Raw genomic sequence first — 12,335 nt, 5'->3', positions numbered from 1 at the left:
CTTTTAGATTAAGGTTCCAATCCCAGAATACTCCCTGCATTCTGCCAACTCTGTGTCTTTTTCCCCAGCCTTCCTTCCCACCACCTCTCTTCTCCTCTCCTCCCCATCTGAGATCCCACCAATCCATCAAGCTCTGACCAAAGCACCACTTCTAATTAAGAAGCTCCCTCAGATCTTCCAGATGGAACAGATACCACCTGCAGGACCGGACAGCTTTGTGAACGCTTCTCACTCTGCTTTAACTACATCCCTGGTATTTGTCTTCTCACTCATAGTCTTCCTCCACTAGATAACCAAAGTTTGTAGGAAGGAAACACTCCCCGTTTATCCATTTCCCAGAACACCTAATGAAGTCCTGCAGAAAGACATCTGTTCAAATTACAGTACCTTTTTCTAAAAGGCTCCTTGACACTTTATATGCAGTTACTCATTAAATACTCTTATGTGGTCAAGTGATACTGAAAGTAACCACTTTATCATCCTCTCGTCCTATTTATTTGCCAGCTATCTGTTTAATGGGGTCATTTATATACAGGAATGGGAAAAGAAATAAATTAAAACTAGTGGTGATGAAAAGTCAGAAGAGGAACAAGGTAGACCTGATGTATATAGAACCTTGTTATAGCAAATTTTAAAAGTCAAATGATAAAGGGACCAATTTATATGATAAAACTTTGAAGGCCCAAATTTAGAGACATCAATGTAAGATGTATGTCAACAAGGCATAACGTCCAACCTTGAAATACTATAAATCCCTAAACAAGTATTACAGAGACAAAATTCCTAGGACAGAAATTCATGATTCTCAGTTCAGGAAATACTGTTCGAAAGAACTTTCACATATATAAAGAGAAGAGATTCTAAAGTTGGGAATGTAATCTCAAATGCTACATGTGCTGTAGAGCAAGACTGGCAAACCATGGCCCACAGATCAAATCCAATCTGCCATCTGTACAGAATAGTTTTTACAATTTTAAATGTATTTTTTTTTTAAATTCAAAAGAAGATTAATATTTCATGACATGAAAATGATATGAAATCAAATTTCAATGTCCCCACATAAAGTTTCATTGGAACAGAGCCACATTCGTTCATCTATACACTGTTTATGGCTGCTTTGGTGCTATGACGGCAGAGCTGAGTAGCTGGGACAGAGACCGTATAACCCACAAAACCCAAGATGATATTTATATTTACCATATGGTCCTTTGCAAAAAAACAATTTCCCAATCCCCCAGCTATAGAGGAAAAAAAAAATGGTCACACAGACAAGGACTATTCATGCCACAAGACTGGCCATTCTTTAAAAAAAAAGATTTCAAGTCATAAATTAAGAGGGCTACAAGGCACCTCTGATTGTATGATAGATATCACATGGGAGAGACTTCAGCTTCCAACAGAGGAGTAAGTAGCAGGAACCAGATTTACCCTCCTACCCTAGACAACCAGAAAACTGGAGTTAGTATGTGAAACACCTATTTTCAGCCATTATGCACCAGACAGCACAGGACTACCATCTCTGATGGAAGAGAAACAAAAAGGTAAGCCTTAAGATTGCCCTGACTTTCTGCCTAGAGGCACATTCCAGATTGCAGAAAGGATGGGGGATCCCAAGCAGGGCATAAATGTTTCCCTAAGCTGAAAAGACAGACACTGGAGATCTGTCCCAGACACCGGGAGTCTGAGGCAGCTGAAAGTTGCAGGACAAAGTTCTGGAGGGGAGAGAGCTACACAGAAAAAAAGGACTCCAAAAATATGCATAGGGTCACCAAGTTTTTGCTAGATATTAAGATATACATGTATAGAATGAAACTCCAGAGGCTGGGTAAAGGATGTTCCAGGAGCTATGGATAGAATGGTTCCCCAGAGCTCACATGGGCTGGGAATTGTTTGGTTCCCATTAGCCAAACTGGAGAGTCCTCACTGATTACACAGGGCATTCAGTACAGACACTAAGAGGGCCACACCTTAGTACTAGAGCTAAACCATCCTGCAGGGGCGGGGCGGGGGGGGGAGGGGGGGGAGATACTTGAGACTGTGTAAAGTTTAAAAGCAAGCCTTGAAAGGATTAAACTGAACTACACGTATATTAACTACCAGAAAAAGGAAAAAAAAAAAAAAAAAAAAAAACCTTAAATGAAGACCACAAAATCTAGGCACCCAACAAATACACAATGTCCAGCATCCAATCAAAACTTACTATACATGCAAAAAAAAAAAAAACAAAAACAAAAACAAAAAACCAGAAGAATGTGATCCATAACTACAGAAAAATCAGTCAACAGAAACATTCAAAAATTATAGAGATAAGGAATTTAAAAACAGACATTATAACCATGTTCAAATATCAAAGCAGCCTTTCTCAATTCTCCCAAGGATGGTACACAGCTAGAACCACCCTAGATGCACTGAAGAGAAGTTAGTTAATTCATTGCACACCACAGATAGATAAGATATTAGACTCAATTCCCCAGGAACTCAGCCGAGAGGGGCTGGATAAGAGAAATACATGAGCACAGTGAGAGAGATGGAAGATGTAAAAAAGAGCCAAACAGAACTTCTACAGAAGAAAAAAGAAAACACAACGTCTGAAATGAAAAATTCATTAAATGTGATTAACAGCAGATGAAACAACAGAAGAAAAGGTTAGGGAACTTGAAGATGTAGCAATAAAAAGTATCCGAAGTGAAGCACAGAGAGGAAAAAAAAGTAAACTGATGTAACAAAATTTAACCTTCAAACTGCTTTGCTATAAATCATCTATTCAGAATAAAATTAAAGGTTTCCCATTAAATCTACCTATCATGTAGACAATCTCTTGTTATCTGAAGTTACCTATGATGAATAAAAAATATTCCCAAATGAAAGTCCTAACAAGGATATGCAATAGCACTATAGTATCAAAACCCACACGACAACTATGGGTTACTACCTTCCTGGGCAGTAATTTTAATAAGCATTCAAATAAATGTGTGCATTTTGCTTCAGCTATTTTAAGCTTCATCTTCAGAGGAGTATATGTGTATGTATTCACCCTCCTCTCTCCTTCAGAGATGGGTTTTCTGTCAGGGGCACTTCATAGAAAACGTTTAAGAAACACCAACTCAAGAAAATATTCGGGAAATCCCTAAGAACACCGAGCCATTTCACTTCAATTTCACCTGCTAAATAACTAATACTGATTTTTAGACTCAAACCCTATGGCACTGTCAGAAAAAGGCACAGAACTAGCTACTAAAATAAGTTTCTTACAACACTCATTCCTTCAAGAAACCACCAAAATAACAAGTCATCAAACCTTATCTTGTGATAACAGATCAATTTTAATTCTAGCACCTGAAGCTATACAAGGGTACGCTTTATCAACTTCATGGGACTGTTGTACACATTCAATAAAGTGACAACTGTGCAATACCACTTAGCATCTCACGATCAGGAACATACTTTTGAATTGTTTAAACACAATCCACAGAATTAAAAACAAAATCAGAAGCCATCCACAGTTATACTAATTGTCAATTAAGTTTTACACTTACTACTTGATATAACAGCCAATACCTAGTACGGGGGTATCAAAAGTGACTTCAGATTCTCATCCTGTTGTAATCTATGGAGAAGGTTTCTCGAGCAGGTATGTGACTGGCCAGAGGTGGGCGCCACCAGGACCAGGACCAGCACGGCAAGTAAAGTTCTACCACAGTTTCTGTAGTTTTCACTGTTTTTTTTTTCTTTGTCAGTTAAAAGTGAACAGTGAGAATTAAATACTTATCTTTACATATACACAAGGTATGCTGTGAAAGCATATTTGCTTACAAACATATAAAAATACTTGTTAACTAGTTTGATAAGAAAATAATGTATAAAAGTATATAGCAAAAACATTAATCATCTCTGACCTCGGAAAGATCAATTCCATATTTTATATTACAAACAAAAACAGTTTTAGTTTTTTTGAATCCCTTATCCAGAAATACTTGAAAAGGAAGACAGACAGAAATTATTTATTTTTACTCTCGACAAGGCTGTGAAAAGAGTTAACTTAAAAAACCAAGAACATTGAAATGCCTTAAGTCCAGAATAAGTCCAAATATTTGGCCACACAGAACATTACTATCCTCTTCAGGAGTGGAGCACTTAATAAAGGCTTCATATGCAGTTTTTAACCTATAAATACAATAGGCATTTGGTATTTTGGCCACTGGAAAACAAAGGCTGTAGCATCAGTAAAGGTCTGAGATGTCTCATTTTTGTGGTTCAATTCAGTGTATTTCAGGTTAACTAAAGTTGACATCAAAATTTTTAAAGATAGGCAAAAATTCACATTTTAAAAAAACTCCTTACGTTTCTATTTAGAGTAACAATAGGAAATATGATTCCAGAAGGTAAAAGTTATTTCACAACCTATGACTTCAGCTTGGCAAACAGCTTAGGTTCCAAAACTGATTCATCCCTATTAAAATGTAAGCCCTTAAAAAAGAAATGTGTCTGTGTATATAGATCAGTATTTTTAAGGAATCAGATAATCTTTGAAGCAGCCTTAGTGTTTCCTTTAAATCTGTCTTGAAATGACCATAGGATTAGCTTCACAGAAAGGATTAGCCAGCTTCTAGGTCTAAGGCTACCACGGTGATCATTTGTCTAAGGCTAGAAAGGTACCAACGTGATGTGATGTAAACCATAAGGAGAGAAGGAGAAGATGAGGGCTTTTCCTGGCAGTTGGTAGCTAAAATTCAAGGGATTCTTAGAAAATGACACAATGGCAGCCTTTCTTGTCTTTTTCTTTCCGTGTTGGTTCTGGTGAAGGAGGACATTCCTGCTCTTGAAATTTCCTGTAAGACAGAAAAATCTACATATAATTGTCTTGCTGGTAATATCACAAATATATAATTTTTGGACAAGCCTAGTTTATGTGCATATGCTTCTCAATGTTGAATTTCAACTAGGGAATCAAAGCAAATCTTCGAGGAGAAAAAAGGCACAAATGTTTCAACACCAGCATAAGCAGAGCTGAGTTTCACTTACAGGTGAGTCTTGACTCAGATTGAGATACTGAACTCAATGACCTCTAAGTTCCCTTCCCAATTTGAAATTCCATGACTATAAGGTATACTTAAGAAGAAGCGTCCATTGCTAGAGTAGAATATAAAGTACGAGGTACGCAGTTCCTATGCCTGTTCTGCCACTTACTAGCCACAAGTCAGCTGACCTCTGTGGAGCCTCAGTTTTTTAGAAGGGAATAATAAAACTCTACCTTTCACAGTTGCTATGAGGATTTAAGAAGACTGTTATGTTTAAAGGCCTATCAGTGCCTGGCATAAAAAAGCCTCCTCTAGGGGCACCTGGATGGCTCAGTGGGTAGAGCATGCGACTCTTGATCTCGGGGTCATAGTTCAAGCCCCACGTTGGACATGGAGCCTACTTAAAATAAAAATAAAATTAAAATTAAACATTTTTTTAAAAAGCCTCCTCTACCCACTCCTCACTCCAGATTGACGGACATGGATATAGATTCTGAGGATCAAAACTAAGGACAAAATATTTCCAAAGGCAGTAAAAGTTATGTTAAGAAGGTACTGATTTGTGTGCACACGCAAGCATGTTAAAATACATATAACAAAATTTAACATCTTAACCATTTTTAAGCATACAGTTCAATAGTATTAAATATATTTACAATGTGGTACAACCATCACTACCATCCACCTCCAGAACTCTTCATCTTACAAAACTGAAACTCTGTGCTCATTTAAAAACGGAACTCGTACTTTTAACAAACCACTAAAAAATGAAAAACTATAATCCTTACTCTTCTTTCCCCACAAAGAGAATGCCCAGGCAAAGGGCTAAAAAAGCACAAGAAGCCCATAGCTCAGATGTTGATTCACCTTAGATACACAATTAACACCAGCTCACTCCACATACCTGGCAGGCAGAGACTAGCAGATCTTAGAGAGCCCAGGGTGAAGGAGAGGCCAAGCCACCAAGGCTAAAAATAATCAAATTAAACCCCTCCCACACTAGCAACCCAACTTTTCTCACATGAAACTAACTCCAGGTGACCTCACCCATCACCTCAAGCTTCCTGGTACCATTAACACTTTCTGAACCACAGGGGCGTTCTAGGCCAACAGACAGAAAACCCCTTGGTTATCTGTGATATCATACTTCACCCCACGAATGGGAGGCCTGACTACTACCTGGCTCACTCTCAGCCTGGGAAGAGACGGGGATGAAGCAAAGCTGAAGAGCACAGGCTCTGCAATCAGAGAGATGGATTTGAGTGCCAGCCCTACCATTTAAAGCCAAAACTCTCAGCAAGTTAACTCACCTCTGTGTACCTGCTTTCTCATCCAAAAGTGAGGACAGATCAAAGGATTTAGCTTACTGGGTTGTGGTGAGGATTCAATGCCGTAATACACGTGAAGTATGAGGTGCAGTATCTGACAGAGACTGCCACCCAAATGTTAGCTATTGTCATCTTCATGCCACGGACACCTTTGGAAGCAGCATAGATTCTTCTCAAAATCCCTACGTGTACTCTCTCCTTCAATGTAACTGAACTTGGTTTTATATATAGGAAGTACCCAGTGTACAATATGTCCTTAGTTAAAATTTGTAATATGCTGTGGGCATTAGCTCCTAGCACAGAAACACTTCTACATACAGCTTCCTCTTTCTTACAGAAAACACTGAGTGGCAATTTCTTTTTCAGCTAATGGTTTTAAACAACACAGTGTGATTACCTGTCAAATTCAATAAATTAAAACAAACTTCTAAGATGTATTTCACTTACCTTATAACCCGGACAAGTTCATGGAAAGCTTGATCTACATTCATCCTAATCTTGGCTGACGCCTCCATGTATGTTACCTTAAGTTGTCGCGCTAACTGCTGTCCTTCTTCCTGTGTTACCTGAAATTCCAAGAGTTGTATTTGAGGTACAGAATTAAAAATCAGATCTGCTCCATCTAATCCTTAGCCATGGACTACACGGCTAATGCAGCCAGGGGCCAAGCTGCTTTGTCATAAGATAAACCAAGAGACTCACAAGCTCAAAACATACTGAAGCCCACCTCTGAAGAACAGCTCAATGATGAAAATATGACCATGCAACAAGGTTTCAGTCTGGTGATTACTCAAAAAGTATTAAATACAACGGTGATAAATTCTGGGAAAGGAAAGTACAAGGTGCTAGCAGACTCTATAACCCTGTTGGGCACATCAGGAAAAGCTTCCCTGAGGAATGACATTTAAACTAAGAACTAAATAAAGAGTATGCAGTGACGTGGGGTGGGGTAAGAAAGTATCCCTGACAAAAGAAATGGCAGGTATGAGAGCCAACTGGGGGGGAGGGGTGCACTTTCCAAGTTCCTAGAACTAAAAGAAGTCTAGAAAAGCTTAAATACAAGAAGCCAAGAGAGAAAATAATGAAGAGATGAGGACGGAAGCCTTGAGAGACCGTGGGTCTTCCTCATCTCTGCATTCCCCAATACCAGGTACATAGGAGACGCTCAATAAATACATGAGAAAAATGAGTAATGATTACGATCACAATGCCTTCCTGATACTAGAACATGAAGGGTGGCAGAGCTAACAACCTAAAATGGTAGGACAGAATAAGAAACATAAAATGAGTACAATGCCCCACACGTTTTCAGTGTAAAAGTCTTCATGAAGTCATGACATTTACCGAAAAATGAGAAACGCTAAATTAGATCACATTTATATAGTGTGGCTGAAAACTCTTTCTAAAACAATGACTTTTATTGCTATCATTACCACAGAAGTAAACACTTGCAGAGAAGTTAGAAACTACAGATTGGGGAAGGGGGTGGACTCAGGAACCTATCTCCCGTAGAGAACTGCATTCTTCTGGTCTTTTTTCAGTGATGTACCTTTCTCTCTACAAAAAAATCGGATCATGATTTTTGTGTATTTATGTTATACCCTGGAACTACGTTAAACTCACTTATCTGGGTGTTCTTTTGTAAATTCCATAGGCTTTTCTACAGGATCATGTCATTTGCTACTAAAGACGGTTTTGTTGCCTCCTTCTGATGTGGACGCCCTTCATTTCTTTCTGGCCGGCCCTCCCAGCGTAGCACATCAGTGCCGTGCCAGCAGCATTCAGTCCTTCCCCATGAAGCACACGGTTCGGGGCAGGCCTTCACTGCACATGCCCTTCACCATGTCAACAAAGTTCCCGCTAGTCCATCCGGAAGGAGTTTTCAACAGCATGTTAAATTTTCTCAAATGTTTTTTTCTTCATCTACCGAGATCATGATTTTTCCACATTCGTCTATTAATACGGTGAACTGTGTTGATTCATTTTTGCCTGTTAAATCAACACTGCATTTCTGGAATAAACCCCACTTGAGTAATGATGCATTGTCCTTTTCATACATGTACTGTTAAATTCTATTTGCTGAAATTTTAAGAATTTTTACATCTGTGTTCACAAGAATTATTGGACTATAGTATTCTTATGTCTCTGTCTGGCTTTGGTATCAGAGTAATGTTGGCTTCATATAAGGAGTTGGAAAGAACCCTCTCTTCTTCAATTTTCTGGAACACTTTCAGCAAAATCAGTTCGGCATAATTCACGAGCAAATCCACCTGGGCCTGGGGTTTTCTCGGAGGGAAGGTTTTTACAACCAGCCGAATTTATTATACAGATACAGCACTATTCGGGTTATCTAATCTTTTTTCTTGAGTTTTGGCAGTGTGTGCGCCCTTTAAGAAATATTTCTATTTCATCTAACTTGCTGAATCTATTGGTATAAAGTTTCTTTATAGTATGGTATTTCTTTATAGCATAGTATTTCTTTATATCGTATTTATTATATTTTCAGTATCTGTAAGATCTGAAGTGATGGAATCTCTTCCATTACTCTATTGGTAATTTGTGCTTTGCTCTTTTTCACCTGGTCATTCTGGCTAGATTTGTCACTTTGACTAATCTTCTAAAAACCAGATTTATCCTTCTATGGATTTTTTATTTTCAATGTCGTTGATTTCCATTCTTTAGTATTTCCCTTCTTCTAATTACTACGGTTTTAATTTGCTTTTTTCTTCTAGTTTCTTAAGGTAGAAGCTAGTCTCTGAATGGAGACTTTTTCTTTCCTAATAATAACCACTTAATACTACAAATTTCTCTATATTTTCTTCTTTGGTAGCATCCCAAATTTTGATTATGTTGTGTTTTAATTATAATTCAGTTCATAATACTTTATTAATTTCCCTTTTGATCACTCCTTTGTGCCAAGGGTTAGCTGGAAGTTTGTTGGTTTCCCCATATTTAGAGGTTTCCTGATTTCCATTAGTCCCACCATGGTCAAGGAACATACCGGGCCCAACTAGAGTCCTCTTAAATTTATTGAGACTTGTTCTCATTTCAAAATAATGTGTATTCTGCTATAGTTGGGTGGAGCATTCACTAAATGTCAGTTAGAATAAGTTGTTCAATAATGTTATTCAAGCCGCCAACATCCTTACTGATTTTCTCTCTACTTAACTACTGAGAGCAGTGTTGAAAATTGCGACTATGAGTATGTCAATTACTTGTTGCAGTTCTTTCAATTTTTGCTTTAAGAATTTTGAAGTTGTTATTCAGTATATGAATGTTTAGGATTGTTATGTTCTCTTAATGACAATCTCTTTTTCATTATGAAACAATCCTCTTTATTCCTGGTCATCTTCTTTGCTCTGAAAGGGACTTAGGCTGATACTTATGTTGCCATTTCAGCAAACTTTCCATTAAGATCAGCATGCTGTATCTTACCCCAGTCTTTCACTTTTAACCTCTTTGTGCCTTTACACTGAAAGTAGATTTCTTGTAGGGTCTCACTTTTTTATCCAATTTGACGAAGTCTGCCTTTTAAGTGAGGTGCTCACACTATTTACTGCTAATGTGATTACTGATGTCACGGGGTCATCTTGAACTTTCTTTCTTACCCACCCCATTTGTTCTTTGAACTAACCCTTCTTTTGGGTTAACTGTATTGCTCTTATGATTCCATTTTCTCTCCTTTATTGGCTAATGAACTATGTATTATGTTGTTTTAATGACTGCTTTAGAGTTTATGATACACATTTTTCACCCATCACAGTCTAATTCAAATGCTTTACACCAATGCACATATCGTGTAAGAACCTTATTACAATAGAACGTTTCTCCCTCCCACTTATTGTTATTACCTTTTACCTCATAATAGACGGCTATTATTTTTGCTTTAAACATCCCATTATATTTTAAAGAGATTTAAAGAACAGTAAAAGTAATTTATATTTGCCCACACAATTATCATTTCTGGTGCTCTTCATTTTTTTGGTACAGATCCAGATTGCCATTTGGTATAATTTTCCTTCTTTTCATTTCTTGTAATGCAGGTCTGATGGTAATGAATCCTCTCACCTTCTTTTTTTTTTTTTTTTAAAGATTTTATTTATTTATTTGAGAGAAGGAATGAGATAGAGAGAGAGAGCATGAGAGGGGAGGGTCAGAGGGAGAAGCAGACTCCCTGCTGACAGCAGGGAGCCCGATGCGGGACTCGATCCTGGGACTCCAGGATCATGACCTGAGCCGAAGGCAGTCGCTTAACCAACTGAGCCACCCAGGCGCCCCTGAATCCTCTCACCTTCTGCACATCTGGAGAAAGTCTTTATTTCACCTTCATTTTTGAAATACATTTTTAGTGGGCATTTAATTCTAGACAAGTTTCTTCTTTCAATACTTGAAAGATGTTGTGCCACTATCTTCTTCTCCCCTGCATCACTGCCCATGAGAAACCATGATGACTGCTGCCATCTTTAGCTCTGTTCCTCTGTGTGTAATAGTTTTCTTTTCCTCTGGTTATCTTTCAGATTTTCTCTTTATCGCTGGTTTTAAATAATTTCATTAAAATGTATGTGTCCTATCGTAATTTTCTTCATATTTCTTATGCCCGGGGTTTGCTGAGTTTCTTAGATGTACGCATTTTAGTCTTCATCAAGTTCAGACACTTTTCAGCTATTATTTCTGGCTGTTAATCCCACCCAGGGTATTTTTCGTCTCAGACATTGTAGTTCTTAATTTCTGTAAGTCTGATTTTGATCTTTCTCCATCTTCCATGTCTCTACCTACCATATGCAATTTCAGTCTTTTCTCTAGCTTCTTGAACATATGGAATAGAGTCCTAAGAACTGTTTAAGGTATCTGTTCACTAATTCTATCATCTGTGTCATTTCTGGGTCTGTTTCTAGTCCCCGCTTTTTGTCCTTATTGTGAATCATATTTTCCTGCTTCTTGCTTGGTAATTTTTGAGTGGATGGTTGGGTACTGGACTTTTACCTATTGGGTTCTAGAAAGTTTATATTCCTATAAATGTTCTTGAGCTTTCTTCTGGGATGCAGTTATTTGGAAAGTGTGATCCTTTTTGCTACATAGTACCAGAACGGAATTCGTTCAGGGCTAATTTTGTCCTACTACTGGAACAAAACCTGTCTGCGTACACTACCCAATAACCCAAGAATTATGAGATTTTTCACTCTGGCTAACTAGAATAGGAATTATTCCTGGCCTTATTTGAGCTCAAGGTATTATTCCCTCTAGTCTTTTAAGGTATCTTGTTCTCCCAATTTAATATTCCATTTCCAAAATTCAGCAACCTCAATGTAGTATCATTAGTTTATTACATTAACACATACATCTAATAATTACTTCATAATAGTTGATAACCTTGTTGTGCTCCAGAAGGGCAGCAGGCAGGTTCTCCACAGCACTGGTATACCCAAGTTTTTGTAAATTTTAAACTTTCCTGCCTCTCTTCAAAATGGTTTATATACCATAAAGCCTATGGTTTTGAAATATTAATCAATCAAATCAAGTAAGCAATTAACAAGTAAGGAAGCCAACTAAGAAAAGAAAGCTTCACAGAAGCCAATTTAAAAAGAAAATTCCTATTTTAAATTGACATGGGAAATTCCTTCCTACAAAAAAAATCCCCATGCTGTCACAAATTCTGTTCCTTCTTCCTGGGATGCCACCCCTTCTCTCCCAACACTACATTCTTAACTTGTTCCTCAATAACACTTCAAGACTCAAGCAATCAATAACTTCCCCCTTAGTGCCACTGAGGTTTCGGAACAGCACCCTGGAGTTCCCATCATGCCCTACACAGTGACCAGTGACAAAACCCTAAACACACTAAACTCCAATTCTTGGGTTTGCTTTCCCACTCTCCCAACACCACATCCCTTGCAGCTAGGGAGTAAGGCATATTTGTCTTTGTACGCCCAGAGCCCAGAAGAGTGCAGCGTCGTTAACTAATAAAGACATATGTTAAGTAGACAGAGTA

General features: G+C 38.0%; 1 protein-coding gene across 4 annotated transcripts in view; it reads right to left on the bottom strand.

The window, feature by feature from the left end:
• Positions 1-12,335, bottom strand: part of RRAS2 (RAS related 2) — a 101,499-nt gene that overhangs the window by 5,047 nt on the left and 84,117 nt on the right. For 3 of the 4 annotated variants that reach the window (XM_078058376.1, XM_036119325.2, XM_036119326.2), the window contains 2 exons: positions 6,794-6,912; positions 3,300-4,829 (listed from right to left, as the gene is read on the bottom strand). In XM_078058376.1, the coding sequence (XP_077914502.1) occupies positions 4,742-4,829; positions 6,794-6,912 (207 nt within the window). In that variant the 3' untranslated portion in view covers positions 3,300-4,741. Of the gene's footprint in view, positions 1-3,299; positions 4,830-6,793; positions 6,913-12,335 lie in introns of those variants that run through there. The other variant, XM_078058375.1, reaches the window with a different exon arrangement.

The sequence above is a fragment of the Halichoerus grypus genome, chromosome 11 (genome assembly GCF_964656455.1).
Source record: "Halichoerus grypus chromosome 11, mHalGry1.hap1.1, whole genome shotgun sequence".
Lineage (NCBI taxonomy): Eukaryota > Metazoa > Chordata > Mammalia > Carnivora > Phocidae > Halichoerus > Halichoerus grypus.
Note: the sequence above shows the minus strand (reverse complement) of the source record. Positions and strands in the feature narration are given on the sequence as shown.